Genomic DNA, 15172 nt, shown 5'->3' on the forward strand with positions numbered 1-15172 from the left:
ATGGAAGTTTTAATATTTGGTTCTGAGTGATATACATATATTTAAAAAATCTCTGCTAGCTAGGTGCGGTGGGTCATGCCTGTAGTCCCAGCACTTTGAGAGGCTGAGGTGGGAGGATTGCTTGAGCCCAGGAATTCAAGACAAGCCTGGGCAGCATAGTGAGACCCCATCTCTACAAATAAATAAATAAATAAATGCGTCAGGTTGGTGGCATGCACCTGTCATCCCGGCTACTCAAGAGGCTGAAATGGAAGGATCACCTGAGCCCAGGAGGCCGAAGCTACAATGAGCCATGATCGTGTCACTGCACTCCAGCCTGAGTGACAGAGTGAGACCTCGACTCAAAAAAATAAAAATAAAAAAACTGCTGCTAAACACACACACGCACACACACACACACACACACTCACAGACACACACTCCCACATGCCACTGCTTTAGAACATATTGCTTTACTTAATAATAGATTCTTATTATGTTCTTGCTAATCAGAGCAGGAGCTGAGGAGATAAAGAGTGCTTTGGTGGAAGAACAAACAGAGATTGGCCAGGTGTCCTCACAGAACTTCCATGGAAACGTGGCCTCTCTTCACAGAGCCTGGTGCCATCAGGAAGGTGCCCTGACCGTCCACTCCTATGTAACTTGATGAAATGACGTGTCCAAGAAGGACAACAATGGGCTTGACACTTACCAGCCACCTCTTGAGCGTGATGGGGTTGATGCTGAAGTCTCTGACCAGGCCGAGGTCATGGTACATGTGCTCCAAGCAGCTCAGCATCTGTGGGCACAGGGGAATGGTGGTCACAGAGAAGCAGATGGGCCAGCTTCCCAACCTCTTGCATTCCTCCACTGTCCAGGGAATAATACCACGAGGGGTGTCATCGGAGCGCAGAGCCCGTCTAGCAAGATGGGGGAGGAGAGGCCTTGCTCATGGGTCTTTCGAGACCACTCTGAATGGTGGGGGTCTCCTGGGGGTGGAGGAGCCAATCCAGAAGCTGATGAGAATTCCACACAAGAAGAGATGGTGACTGGGTGCCCCCTACTCCCAAATGACCACACTAAGAAAGTTTTAAAATATTTCGACACATGAAAAACAATCTCAGTGGATTGCAGCTCAAGGCGGTAGGCCATGGCTATTTCCAGCGCACACTTGAGAATGGGCTGTCTTTGTGGGGAGAAAGGACCTTTACTTGCTTGAGGCTGGGGGACCAAAGGAACTTTGATGATTTTCATCTAAAAAATGCTGAATTAGGCCCCCTGGGGCCCCACTGGGACTGCAGACACCTTTAAACGCCTTCAACTGTCATGCCCGGAAGGTAAACCTCTGCCCTGGGGGCCACTTCTCTTAAGTCTGCTTTCCCTGAACTCTGGCTTCTATAGGTAACCCTTTTCAAGTTGAAACAGATTTTGGTTTTAGTACCAAAGAGGATTTATTGTCATTGTTGTGATCTATTCAAATATAGCTCAGTGCTTTGGAATGAGTTACGTGAGGGAGGAAAAGATGAAATGATTCTTAAAAAAGACAGTTTCACAAAAGTGGGCTTTTCTTTCTGGGAAAAGCAGGTCTGAGATGGAGAGAACAGGGAGAGGGAAGATCTGCAGAATGGGACAGTTTTGACATTCTCTGGAAGGCGTCCTCCACCCAGTGCCACACACCTGTCCCCACCTCCATCTGCCACCCAGTGCCACACACCCAGTGCCACACACCATCTGCCACCCAGGGCCACCCAGTGCCACACACCTGTCCCCACCTCCATCTGCCATTTGGCTGACACCTGTCTCTGTTCACTGAGTGACCTTCTTTTCCCCAAAGGGTGTGTTATGGGTTGAATAGTGCCTCCCCAAATCAATATGTTGAAGCCCTAGCCCCAGTGGGGTTGTATTCAGAGATAAGTACTTTAAGAAGGTGATGAAGGTTACATGTGGGCATAGAGGTGGGACCCTGATCCTTGGGACTAGTGTCTTTATAAGAAGAGAACCAACTCTTTCCGCCATCTTTCCATGCTACCATGGTGCACATGAATGTCCTGGTTGATGCTCGCATCAACAATGCCGAAAAGACTGGCAAATGCCAGGTTCTTATCGGGCCATGCTCCAAAGTCATCGTCTGGTTTCTAACTGTGATGATGAAGCATGGTTACATTGGTGAATTTGAAATCATTGATGATCACAGAGCTGGAAAAATTGTTGTGAACCTCACAGGCAGGTTGAACAAATGTGGCGTGATCAGCCCCAGATTTGATGTGCAACCCAAAGATCTAGAAAAGTGGCCGAATAATCTGCTTCCATCCCGCCAATTTGGCTTCATTGTACTGACAACCTCAGCTGGCATCATGGACCGCGAAGAAGCAAGAAGGAAACGCACAGGAGGGAAAATCTTGGGATTCTTTTTCTAGGGATGTAATGCATACGTACAAATAAAAAAACCTCAGTGGACCAAAAAAAAGAAGAGAACCAGGGATGCGTGTGCAGAGAGAGGAGGCCACATGAGGACACAGCGAGAAGGTGGCCATCTGCATGCCAAGGGCAGAGGCCCCAGGAGAGACCAAACTGGCCTGCACCTCCATCCAGACTTCAGCCTCCAGAACTGTGAGAAAGAAGCTTCTGTTGTTGAAGCCCACTGTCTCTGGCACTCTGTTATGGCAGCCCAAGCAAACTAGGGCAGGATACGAAAATCCATTTTTACTTGTTACACATTACACGAGACTCAGGAAGACTGCAAGTGAGGTGAATTTTGGTAAATTCAATCCTATAACCACAGCATTGATGAGATGGCTCTGAAGGGAGTGGATAATTCTGTGGCATCAGGGAGCATCCATCTGGAACACTGGAAACTCCTCCACATGTGGCCACATATGGGAGCTTGGGATGTCACCCATGGAGTGTCCTGAAAGCACGTGAACCACACACACGCCTTCCTTCTGGGGACAGTGCAGATGCAGATTAGACAATGTACAGGGTGCAAGGTTTTGGAGATGGTGGTGCTTGCAGGAGCCCCTTACAGGGCTGCAGGCATCTGGGGCTGGCATGAAGACAGTAGGGCTGGCTCCCAGGTCTCTGGTCAGTGGCTGCCCGGATCACCCAGCTGGGGCCTCATCCAGAGCTGCTGATCCCCCCAGTGCCCTTAGGACCAGAGGTGTTACAGCCTCGGACCCCTTCGCACCCACCCTACTAGCTCAGATGCCGCTCAGGGCAGCCCCTAAGCTGAAATGTCTGCTGTAGAATCAGTCAAGAGGCAAAGACTACTGGCACATGGAACCATCTGGTGCTGCTCATGTGGCCCATGTGGTGGCTTTGGAGCAAAAGGGACATGCATCTGTTGCTGTGTTGGCGGCCCCTGAGACCAGATGAGCAGCTCCCGGAGGCCATGGCAGGTCTCAGTCTGAGTGGGCTGTGTGATTGTGAGTGGGTGGAGGGGACTCATAAGACACTGGGAGACTCCTGCAACCTCTAGGCTCTCTGCTCAGCAGAGGCAGGCCTACTGGATTAGAGGAACACAGCATTGGGAACTCATGTCCTCGGCCTGGCTTGTGATGGGCAGGATGCTGAACTGAGCCACGGAGTCGTCCTCACTGCAATGAAGAGAGGTGGCTGCTATCAGTGTCCTGATGTTCCTGGGTGCCAGCTGCCTTGTGGATGTCCAGCTGCTGTTTTTCCGGGCGAAGTGAGTTGTCAAAGTCCTCCAGCATGTCCTTTTAGCTGTTCCTCTGTATCACTCACACTTAAGATTCCTGGTGTCCCCAGATCCATCAGACACTCCTGTCTAAGACATCTCTGGTCTCTCACTAGCAGGCAGCTTGTTGCTCCTCTGAAGCACTGGAACCCTCACCAGTCTTCCTGAGTACTTTTGAGACCTACTTGGCAGAGGCCATGGGCCATGGGTGATGCCACACAGAGGCTGAGTTCAGCTGCCCGAAGTTGCTGCCTTACCTGCCCGCCCTGGACAGTGGCTGTGAATACACTGTGGATTGGAGGACAAGCAGAGGTGGCCTCTCTATTATGGGTACGTGAACCCCCCAACCTTGGGGGGCAGCCTCCATCTCCCCAGCCACAGTGGCCCTGTGCTCCAAAGCTTTCCTGGTGGAAGATGGCAGAAACGACAGCCAGTGCTGGTTTCCACATAAGCGTTTTGTCATCAGTGGCTCCCTACTTGGCTTTTACTCCTGGTAGGCTGATGTCAACATGACTTTGAAGCCAGTGATTTTTCCAGATGATGCTCCAGATGTGGTGTTTTCCTGCCAGTTGGGAGACTGCGTGTTCTAACTACCCTGCTGTCTGTTTGCTATGAACCTGTTCTGCATGGCCTCAGCCCTGAGCAGGGGGAGCTTCTGCAAGCTGGCTGTTCCAATGCTTCCTTCCAAGCTCTCCCTCTCACTTTGATGTCTCCCCTGCCCGGGGCCCTTTCTAGTCACACACTGACCCAACCAGCCATGCTGCACATTAGGAGCCTGCTTCTCCTGTGGTCTCCACATCTCAGTCCTGGACTCTCAGGGCTGGGGAGAAAGTCGCCTATGTGGTGGCTGAACGTTCCAAGCAGGTATGCTGCCATGAGGCCCCTGGGACCCACCACTGGCCACTCTTCTTGGTGAACCTGGGTGAGGCATGAAGGTCAGATCTTTGCTTTCCTGGCCAGTGCCGCCCAGGCTTTTCTCATGCTGGAAGATCACATGCATGGGAGCGGTTTGCTTAGGAGAGTGTAGCATCCAGATGTTGGCAGCCAGGACCCATGGATGATAAGGGCAGGATCCCCCTTCCTGCCCTTTGTGAAGACTTCGTCGTGGCCAATCTTGTCAAAGAGCTTAGGCGAGCTTTCTGGGGACCTTCTGCATTCCCATGCTGCTGAAAAGCTGGAAAGAGTCCTTAGATTTTTGTGGGCTGCGGGTAGCAAGGCCTGATGTCCTCGATGGGGAACTTTTCCTTTCTTGGGATGTGGAAAGAGAGGGGTCTAACTGGGATTATTAGCTCATGGGATTAAACCAATATCAATCTTCATATTTGTGTTTCTCCAAAAACAGAAAACTTTTTTGAGTCAGAGTCTCATTCTGTTGTGTAGGCTGGAGTGCAGTGGCACAACTACGGCTACTGCAGCCTTTGACCTGCTGGATTCAGGCAATCCTTCCACCCCAGCCTCCTGAGTAACTGGGACTTCGGGAACGTGCCTCCATGCTTGGCTAATTTTTGTTTTACTGTAGAGACAAGTTCCCGCCATGTTGCTCAGGCTGATCTCAAACCCCTGGGTTCAGGCAATCCTCCTGCCTCCACCTCTTAAGGTGCTGGGTTTATAGGTGTGAGACACTGCACCCAGCCACAAACTGAAAACTTTAAAGAAATACTTGCTGCAAAAGGTGACTTACAATTCCCTGAACCCCACATTTCCACAAATCTGGTTGCGCCTGTAGCCTTGACTGTTAACGACTTTCTCGCACCAGAACATTCCACCTGGAGCCCATTCCTTGAGGAAGTATTTGCTCCAAGCTCTGGGATGTGTAGAGCTCCTCTGTGGTCACAGCAGCTGGCCACTGGCAGGCCTGCGTGAGGGTTTGCATGGTCAGCAGATGGCCTGGGGGACTCAGCACCATTAGGAGGAGCCTGAGGTTGAAGGCCCCTGTAACTCACAGCTGTCTCCTCTCCTCACAGAATGCCCCTGTCTTGAGATCTGTCTCCTGGGCCCTCCTTTAGAGTGTCAGTCTGAACTAAAACCTGGAGAAGCATAATTTTTTTAAAAATTTGACAGTCTTGCTGTAGTGGTGCAATCATAGCTCGCTGCAACCTTGATCTCCTGGACTCAAGTGATCCTCCTGTTTCAGTCTCCTGAGTAGCTGAGATTACAAGCATGCATCACCAAATCTGGATAATTTTTCAATTTTTTTTTTTTTTTTTTGTAGAGACAGGTTCTCTCTATGCTGCCCAGGCTAGTTTCGAACTCCTGGCCTCATGTGATCCTCCCAGCTCAGTCTCCCAAAGCACAGGGATTACAGGTGTGAGCCCTTTTCATTCCTTACAAGGAAGGACAGACAGGAGGAGCATAGAGGAGGAAGAACAACAGGAATGGTCCCCACAGGGTTCCATGATCCTGAACTGCCACTCTATGGGGATGCTGGTACACCATGATGCCCCTCACTCACCTCATTGGGCTCCCAAAGCCAGACGTCGAAGGTTGGCTTCCGTAAGGCTTCTATGGTCTCTGGAGAGAGTAGGTACTAGAAAGGACAGGAGGAGTTCAGTGTTAACCAGACGCCATGGGCCCTTGTGCAGAGATGAAGGCTGTGAGCTCAAATGTATATAGGGGGCATTTTCTCCTCTTTCTCCTTGTTCCCTCTCAAATACACCTGTGTACAAACTCACAGGCTGCATTCTTCTAGAAAGGGCAAACTTTGGGGGTGGAATTCCCATCAGCAATTGCCAGGGCAGAGCGAAAGGGGCAGGAGGGAGTGCTTGGGAGTGATGGTAATGTTCCATAGTCATTTCATAGTCATTCCATGACTAAATAAGTTTGTCAAAATTCACAGTTCTCTGCACCTAAAGAAGAGGAACTTTACGCATGTAAATTAGATCTCAACAAGCCTGACATAAAAATACAATAAAGTGAAGTCAGGGGGAAAAAATTCACTTGGCATAAATTCAAATACTGGCTGAGAAGCTATTTTGAGCTCTTCTGGTCGGGAACCCATCCCTGGTTTTGGTTGAGCATTAGAACAGCTCGCCCGCGGAGGGAGCTGGCTCTAAACTCTTTAGGATAAACTGTCAGAAGGCACAGAAGGCTGTGGTTTTAGACCTAAGACAAGAACAGCGTTTGGTATTAGATGTAGTCTTCTCCTAGATCTTTTTGTCTATTTTTAATTTTAATTTTTTATTTGAGTCAGAATCTCACTCTGGCACCCAGGCTGGAGTGCCACAGCACGAACATGGCTCACTGCAGCTTTGACCTCCTGGCTCAGGTGATTCTTCCACCTCAGCCTCCCAACTAGGTGGGACTACAGGTGCGTGCCACTATGCCTGGCTAATTTTTTTGACTTTTTGTAGTGACGAGATCTCGCTATATGGGCCAGGCTGGTCTCAAACTCCTAGGCTCAAGAGAGCCTCCTGCCTCAGCCTCCCAAAATGCAGGGATTACAGGTGGGAGCCACTGCGCCCAGGCTTTTTTATTTTTATTTTTAAAGAACTGATACAGAGAACTGACGCCTTTTATTTTGAATCTAGGCTATGTCTCGTGACTCCCTGGGGTGGGATTTTGAGAAATGTGGGTCACATTTTCTTATGGAAAAAGGCACTAGTCTCCACTCAAAGACCTCAGACAATACTCAGTGTGCTGTTTGGAACCAAGTGAAGAAAACCACGAACTAGTGGGCACCGGTGGCCCGCATGGAGGCTCCAGAAGGCTCTTGGACACCACTCAACCAAGAGTAGTGGCAGAACCCAGTGTGTTCAGCCCAAGCCCCTTCTGTCCTGTGTGTCCTGTGTCCCCTGATTCTTAGCACAGAAGCACAATCAAAATCATGTGGGCCGGGATTTTGCTTCCTCACCAGCTGAAGGCATGGTTGAGATGCCGACCAGCCTCAGGAGAGTCTTCTTATAAAAGAAGAACAGGGCACTGCTACTTTACTAAGGGCCCGGATCTCTTACAACTCAGAAAACTTTTGTGCAAAACAGCAAAACTTGCCATAATGAATACATGTTATTCTGGAGAGCTAATGAAGTGGATTAAAAAAAAATTTAGTCAAAAATTGACGTTCTCTGGCCGGGCTTGATGGCTCAGTCTGTAATCCCAGCATTTTTTTGAGGCCTGAGCCTGCGAGTTTGAGATCAGCCTGGGCAACTCGGTGAGATCTCATCTATACAATTAAAAAAAAATAGCCGGTTGGTAGCATGCTCCTATAGTTCCGGCTACTTGGAAGGCTGAGGTAGAAGGATCGCAGGAGCCCAACAGGTCAACGCTGGGGTGACCGTGAGTATGCCACTGCATTCTAGTCTGGGCAACAGAGTGAGACTCCAACTCAAAAAAAAAAAAAAAAAAAGAAATTTGATGTTCTCTAAAATAACATCTGAGTGCAAAAGTCATTTGTCAGGGCAGTTATGGGGACCAGGCAGACAGCAGCAAGGAGCTATTATCTCTTTGCAGAGTAGAGTATGGTCTGGGATCACTTTTGCTAAATAAATATCAAAGAGAAAAAGCATGCTAAGAATAGCCTGAGCCTTCCACAGCCCAGGGATGAGTAGGGTGTGCTTTAGTTAATGTGTAGACAGCAGGGCCCAGTCATGGGACCACGGGGCCATAGGGCCTGGGTGTGGGGCTGTGGACACAGAGCTTGAGTTTCTTCAGAGCCGGAATCTTAGCTTACCTTGGGATAAGTGGGGACATCACGCTGAGGGGTCAACTTCTTGTTGTTATCCAAAAAACTGTACTTACAGGGACAGTTGGTCCTAAAAAGAAAAAGAAAAGATGAGTTGTGGCCCTGCTATTTCAGCCTGGTCATTCACCTGCACACTTGACTGTGGGGCCCTCATAAGAGCAAAAACAAACACAAAACCAAAATCCAAACCATACCCCAAACTCCACAACTTCCATTTGGTCTTATTTGTTGTGGAGAACAAGTCAGGAAGGCAGTGACAGGCTTGCTGTGAGATCCCTGGGACCCTGCCTGGACCTCTGATGTCATACGGGGCTCTTGGAAAACACACAGAAAGTCAGAGGATTAGGGCTATCTTCACTTTCAGATAAGCTTATAAAAAATCCTTTTCTAATACACAACTAAAACAAAACAATCCAAACAACACAGGAGTAGATAAAGCAAAAAAAAAAAAAAAAAAAACTAAGTCCTCACTTTACCTATGTCTTTCTCCTAAATCCCACACCTTGGAAATAACATCTGTTTAATGTATCCTTCCAGAATATTCCTAGGCATAGACACACAAGGGCAGCCACCTGTATTTTTATTTTAAAAAATTATTATTATTATTTTAAAGAGACAAGTTCTTGCTATATTGCCCAGGCTGGTCTCAAACTCCTGGGCTCAAGCACGCCTCAGCCTCATAAAGTACTGGGAATACAGACATGCGCCAATGCCCCCAACCATGCCTGTACCTAAAAGCAAGGGTGGAATTGCCCAAATTTGCTCTGCAGCAACTTGCTTTTGACACCTAATTGCTTCCCAGAGCTAGTAGAATGCCTCCAACTTCCTCCATTAATATAATGTTGACAGATGAATTTTCTATCTGACCCCATTTTTGTTCACCATTGGATATCGAAGAATTCCATGCAGGAACAGAACAAAATGAGCCAGGTGTGTGTGTTCTGGATAGAAAGCAACCTTCTAATGAGGCAGAGTGGCGGCCCTTGGCTACCTGCAGGGAAGTCCATCAGGGGGCTGGCAGACCTAGGGACCACCTGGGGATGTGAACTTGCTTGGAAGTGAACATGCTCCCATTCAGTCACAGGATGGTAAGGTTCACCAGGTAGAGCAGTGGGGGCAGGATTCGTGGTGTGAGGAACTTGGCACGGCCAGCACTTTAATCAGTCGTATGTAGCAGAAGCTCACGTGATTTGTAAATAAAATTCCATCTTCTGTGAGGGTGATTTAATACCGTATAGTAAGCGTCATGAAAAAATTCACATCCTTCAAACCCACACGTCTACTCCAGGGAATTTATCTTAAGAAAAGAATTAAACACAAGCAAACAGCTCTGTGCACACAGAGATTCGTCACAGCATGATCTGTTGTTACAAAAACATAAAACCAGGCTAGAATCCACCTGTGTGTCCCCAAAGGGGAAAATAATTTAAACCACCTTGGTGCATCAACATGATGGAGACAATCATAGATATCCTGTGAAGTAAGGGAACTTTAGGTGAAAAGGGAAAATAAAAATGTTATGTACAGTATGCATTGAAAGTTAATGCCCACAAATTTACCAAGCTATGTGGAAAAAAGTACACGTTTGGTGGGTTAAAAAAATGTATGCTAGTTAAAATTTAATCTATGCATATTTTTTTACAATGTCATAAGTGAAAAAAGATGATAAAATAGAACTTTTTAGTTGTTTCTCAAAATTAGATCTTTTTTTTTTTGAGTTGGAGTCTCACTCTGTCACCCAGATTGGAGTGCAGTGGCCACTCCCGGACACCGCAGCCTCAACCTGCTGGGCTCCGGCGATCCTTCCACCTCAGCCTTCCAAGTGGCCAGAATTACAGGCATGCGCTACCACGCCCGGCTGATTTTTTGATTTATTGTGGAGATGAGGTCTCGCTGCCCAGGCGGGTCTCGAACCCGCGGGCTCAGGCAATCCACTCACCTCAGCCTCCCAAAGGTGCGGGATTACAGGCTGAGCCACCGAGCCTGGCTTCAAAATTAGATCTCTATAGCCAAAAAACTATCTGGGCGACTTTGTGCCTAGATTAAATCGGGGGTGTTGCTAGCTGTTACCATTATTGGTCACCATCCCTCAACCCCCATCGGTACAGTCTGCAAGTTTTACAATACATCTATGCTGTTTTCAAACTTAGAATAATAAATCTATTTCCTTTTTGAAGAAAGAGTATACCGTGTTACATTCTTAGCATGCTGCTAACAATTTGTGTTGGCCACCACATGACTGAAACTCGTCTGTGATCCCTTCCCTCGATTCCATGCTCGCAAAAATCTTGAGTTGCCATGACAGTTTGCTGTGTAAGGGGGGATTCTAGCAAAAACAGATTTAGCAAAAACAATAACAAAACCAACCAATAAAAATACCAATCAAATGATTTCTATTGTCACCTCCTAAGTGAGGAATCCCATTTACACATTTTTGAGTAATAACGGACATTGTCTGTGCAGTTAAGAAAATAAATAACATTTTTTTTTCCTGCTTTTAACCTCCTTTGTATAAACATTCACACTTATGTTGCAAGTCTTCTGCATTTCCCAGGAGGGTCATGGAAGTCCTCACCAAGCAAGATGTGTTGACTGCTGAAATCCAGCTGTTTCCTCAAGGGTCCCAGTGCTGGGAGCTGATGAGGGTCTACTGGGGCCTGCTGACCCTGCCTGGCCATGCAGCCCCCTCTCTCCGAGCCCTGTTGCCATGGGAACAAGCATCCACAGCGAGTAGAGCAGCTGGCATGGAGCCTGTTCTTTTCATTCTATTTGGAGCTTATTTTTGCTTTCATTTCCTAGGATTCCCCATCCTCCACTCCCTGGGGCTCAGTCCAGTGGTCAAGGCCATTTACTTGGGATAAAAGTGGAGATCACAGACTCCCAGAGTTCTCAGTTGAAATTCTGTGCCCTGACAGCCTCTCATCCCCAAGTGAACTGACACATTCTGCTGGGCACGGTTCTGGGGGTCAGAGTGACCATGGGCCCCAGGGACACCTGCCCTACATGTGAGCGGGAAGTTGGGCCTCTTTCCTCTTGGGTAAAAATCCATGAGCAACCTCATTTGTGAGTCTCAGAAGAGGGCAGCCTGTTCTGTGGGCCGCAGGCTTCCACTGTTCTGCTCCAGCCCTGCTGGGGTGCCTGTGTGAAGGTGGATGAATGTCGGCCCGCATTTCTGGCTCACACTGGCCATTTGGTACAGGGCTGGGCTCAACCGGCCTGGTGCCTTTATTTTTCTCTTGGCTTCCGCCGGAGGCAAGAATGCTGACCCCTGGCTGGGCTGCTATCTCCAGAAGGGACTGCTCTAGAGAGCATTTTTCTCTCCCCAGCAGTCCAAGCAAAGTCACATCTAACAAGCCTGGTCCCGGGGACCCCACTCTGCCACATGGCACTCATGCATGATTAAAAAAGGAACCCTACTGTCTACAAGGACAGAAGGGGTAACACAAATAGATATTGTCTCTATTCTGAGTTTCTTCCTATATAAAGAAAAAGAAAGGGCTTTTGTGTGGAGGAGAAAAGGGATGCTGGCTCTGGGTCTGGGGTGGGGGCCTTGCTGTGCACGAGACCAGAGCCCAGGATACGGGATTTGTTTTTTCTAAATGTGTAGGCGACACTTGAGATTTTATCCTGTTCCATTTCGGATGGAAACATTCCATTTACCCGTCTCTCACCTACGTGGGTTGCTGCCAGAGCTGTCTGCTAAGAACATTGCATCCGGAAGCCTGACGGGGCCCTGGGAAGGCTCTTTCTCTTTGGTTTGTGATGCTGAGAGCTCTAAAACTGTACTCCTGGGTTGTGAATATGCACTCACTACTTAGATGAGCCCAAATGTTCCCGTAGACTGAGTTTGCCCTGAAAGCACCTGGAGGCTGTTATCTCTCAGCTCCAGGGCTAGCTTACTCTGTGTCTTCTGAAGTCAGGGTGTCTTCCCCATGTGGTATGTTATGTGTTGAACTGTGTCTCCCCAAAAGTCATATATTGAAGTCCTAACCCTGCTCCTGTGAATGTGACCTCATTTGGAGACAGAGTCACAGCAGGTGCAATTAGTCAAGATGAGGTCACGCTGGAGTAGGGGGACCTGCTGTGCAAAAAATGGACCTTCAAAGAGGCAGAATGAACCTGCAGCGTTTTTTGCCAAACGACAGCTCACTGCCCCCCAAAACACCTGTGAGGAATGCCTGCTCCTGGGCATGTGACTTCTGTGTCCATGATGGCAGTAGTCCTTGCAGGACTGCACCGGTGGCTGTCTATGCTGTGGGGACATCACATGGGGAATGGTACCTGGCGGCACTGGGAGGCTCAACTCCCAGATGCCTTATTCTTCTTGTTCTCTTTCTAAACATTGATGTCGATGTCTTTCCAGTTGGATGGATGGCTACTAACGCTTGGATCTGCAGGAGGGTGATTCTCTTTTCTTTGAAAGCATCCCCCCAGCCTTCATTTGCCATAGATGCTCTTTTATTAGAAGAAAGCCACATCACTGAAAAGCAGGTCCCAAGCCGCATACTGCCTCTGCACAGTGCCCCCGAATCACACCAGCCTTTTATTTGGGGAAAGATGCCCACAGCTCTCGGCTGACATCAACACGGAGCTGTCCCTAGGCCTGGCTGCCCGCAGTTTCCCCTGGTGCAGATCTTACCGGTTGCTTCTGGCTGCCAGCTCCTCCCGCATCTTCTTAATGTCACTCTTGCATTTCTCAATCTCCACCACTTTCAATCCTTCCACTGGTGACAAAGAGACAGCAAAAGGTTACCATAGACAAACATGGAGGACCTTGCAGGGCTGGGGATTGAGGTCTCCCCAGGGTTCCTGGTCCCGGAAAGGAAACCGGCTCAAGACAGAGGTTCCCCCTCCTGCCTCGACTGCTGGTCCTCAGGTTTTGCCCCTCCCCTGCCAGTTCAGCCCCAGTTGACTCTAATATTGAAGCCAAATTTGAGCCACTGCATCCATCTGTGCAGTTTCCAGAGGATGGAAACCCTTCCCTACTCCCAACCCCCAAATCTTAACTCTGGCCCCACTTCTTGCTCTATACTCCTAAGCACTGATCGAGGATGAGAACAAAGACGTCTTTATTCCAAAAAGAAAAGCAACAGGGAGCAAATGTGGTACCAGTGCATTGGCATGCTCAAGACATGGCTTCCTCAGCAAGGATTAAGATCTCATTATGATAACAGTTTTTCATTTTAGGTTCCGCCAGAGCAGTTAACCAGGAGAAACCTCTGGCTCAGAACAGGTGAGAAATAAACAGGGAGTTAGGAATGGCAGAACCCAGGCTTGATCACATTCCTGGGGTCCCATTGCAGAGAAGTGTCCCAACAGCTAGGAAGCAATTTTCCATCAGAAACCAAACTGAAGCTCATGCCTCCCAGAGAACATTAACGTTCAAAATGTTCACCCTCGGCAGACTGAATGTTCAGTCCAGAAACCGCACTACAGAGCTAACCGCTGTGCAAAGGCGTCTAGGTCAGAGTTGGCTTGCAAGAAATGAAAAAGATGTGGCTTCGTAATCACACCTCCATTTTTATGCAAAAGGATACTCCCACGATGCTACTCTATTCCCCTTTTCATCAAGCTTGGCTCCGAATAACTGCTAAAAATAAAACGTGAATGATTTCCAAAGGAAATACAAAGCAACTCAGAGACTTTGCTGGTTTCTAACAATTCCCTCCCACCTCAAAGGAAGCCTGAGCTCCCGAGAGCACGTCCACAGGAACATTCTCCCAATGCCAGGGCAGCCCGGCTGAAATCAGCCTCCTGGGTGGGTTTTCTAGGTATTTCCAGGGTCAGGGGCCAAGCGGGGCCATAGTTTCTGGTGAACATTGCCTCTTTCTGCCCAAAGGGACAAGAGATCTGGAGGATGTGATGTTTGGCTCTGGTCGTGATGCTCTGCTTCTGTGCCATGGAAACCTCTGCTCCTCTTCTAACCCATTGGTGAGTAGCCCAACACTCCGGGCCTAAAGCACAGGTGGCTGGAGTCACAGTGTTCGCCATGCTGATGGCTGATCTGGATGAGCTACCACTGGGAGACATAGGACATCCGAAGTTTTGTTCAACCACTATGAGTCCATACCCTTTGGAGTTAGGGAATCAGTGTCTCCTGTGCTGTGGACCTCTTGAGGAAGCTGATGAATGCCGCAGGCTGTCTTCTGAGAAGGGGCACCCAAACACACCCTTGAGGCTTGCAAGTGGACCAGGAAGCCCAACGCTGCCTCCCAGGGCATCCTAGGCCTTGTCCAGACCACCGGGTCTCATCCCACAGGCCTGTGGGTTTGCTGCTAGGATGCTGATGTGAGCAAACAATCAATTCCTCATCAGTAGTGAGAAGGAGCTCAATCTTGTTGACATGTGAGAGGCAGCAGATTCTGAAAGTGAATAGATCTTGGGAAGAGATGAGCATGGGGTATAGGCTCCAGACAGGGTAGCTGTGCCTATTATTCAAGGTCACAATTACTATGTTTTTTTTTTTTTGAGTTGGAGTCTCACTCTGTCGCCCAGACTGGAGTGCAGTTAGCATGCTCCCGCCCACCACAGCCTTGACCTTCTGGGCTCTGGCGATCCTTCTGCCTCAGCCTTCCAAGTAGCTGGAACTATAGGCGTGAGCTACCACGCCCGGCTGATTTTTGATTTATTGTAGAGATGAGGTCTCATCAAGTTGCCTGGGTGGGTCTCGAACCCATGGGCTCAGACAATCCACTCACCTTGGCCTCCCAAAGCGCTGGGATTGCAGGCTGAACCATTGAACCCGGCCACATTACTATGTTTTAAATATCATTTTTTTGGAGGCAAAATAACATGATTGTTGTAGGAAATGCACAGCATCT

At 48.6% G+C, this 15172-nt stretch overlaps 1 protein-coding gene and 1 pseudogene across 1 annotated transcript in view; one reads left to right on the forward strand and one right to left on the reverse strand.

Annotated features, from left to right (window-relative positions):
* The window catches only part of PDE9A (phosphodiesterase 9A), a 78764-nt gene that overhangs the window by 13776 nt on the left and 49816 nt on the right, over positions 1-15172 (reverse strand). The window contains exons 6-9 of the mRNA XM_008070177.2: positions 12991-13075; positions 8340-8421; positions 6126-6200; positions 692-778 (exon numbers count right to left, since the gene is read on the reverse strand). Coding sequence (XP_008068368.2) covers positions 692-778; positions 6126-6200; positions 8340-8421; positions 12991-13075 — 329 coding nt within the window. The remainder of the gene's footprint in view (positions 1-691; positions 779-6125; positions 6201-8339; positions 8422-12990; positions 13076-15172) is intronic.
* On the forward strand, positions 2010-2396 carry LOC103272692 (annotated as a pseudogene).

This window comes from Carlito syrichta, unplaced genomic scaffold (assembly GCF_000164805.1).
Source record: "Carlito syrichta isolate Samal-C Ts95f unplaced genomic scaffold, Tarsius_syrichta-2.0.1 Scaffold313176, whole genome shotgun sequence".
NCBI classification, from domain to species: domain Eukaryota; kingdom Metazoa; phylum Chordata; class Mammalia; order Primates; family Tarsiidae; genus Carlito; species Carlito syrichta.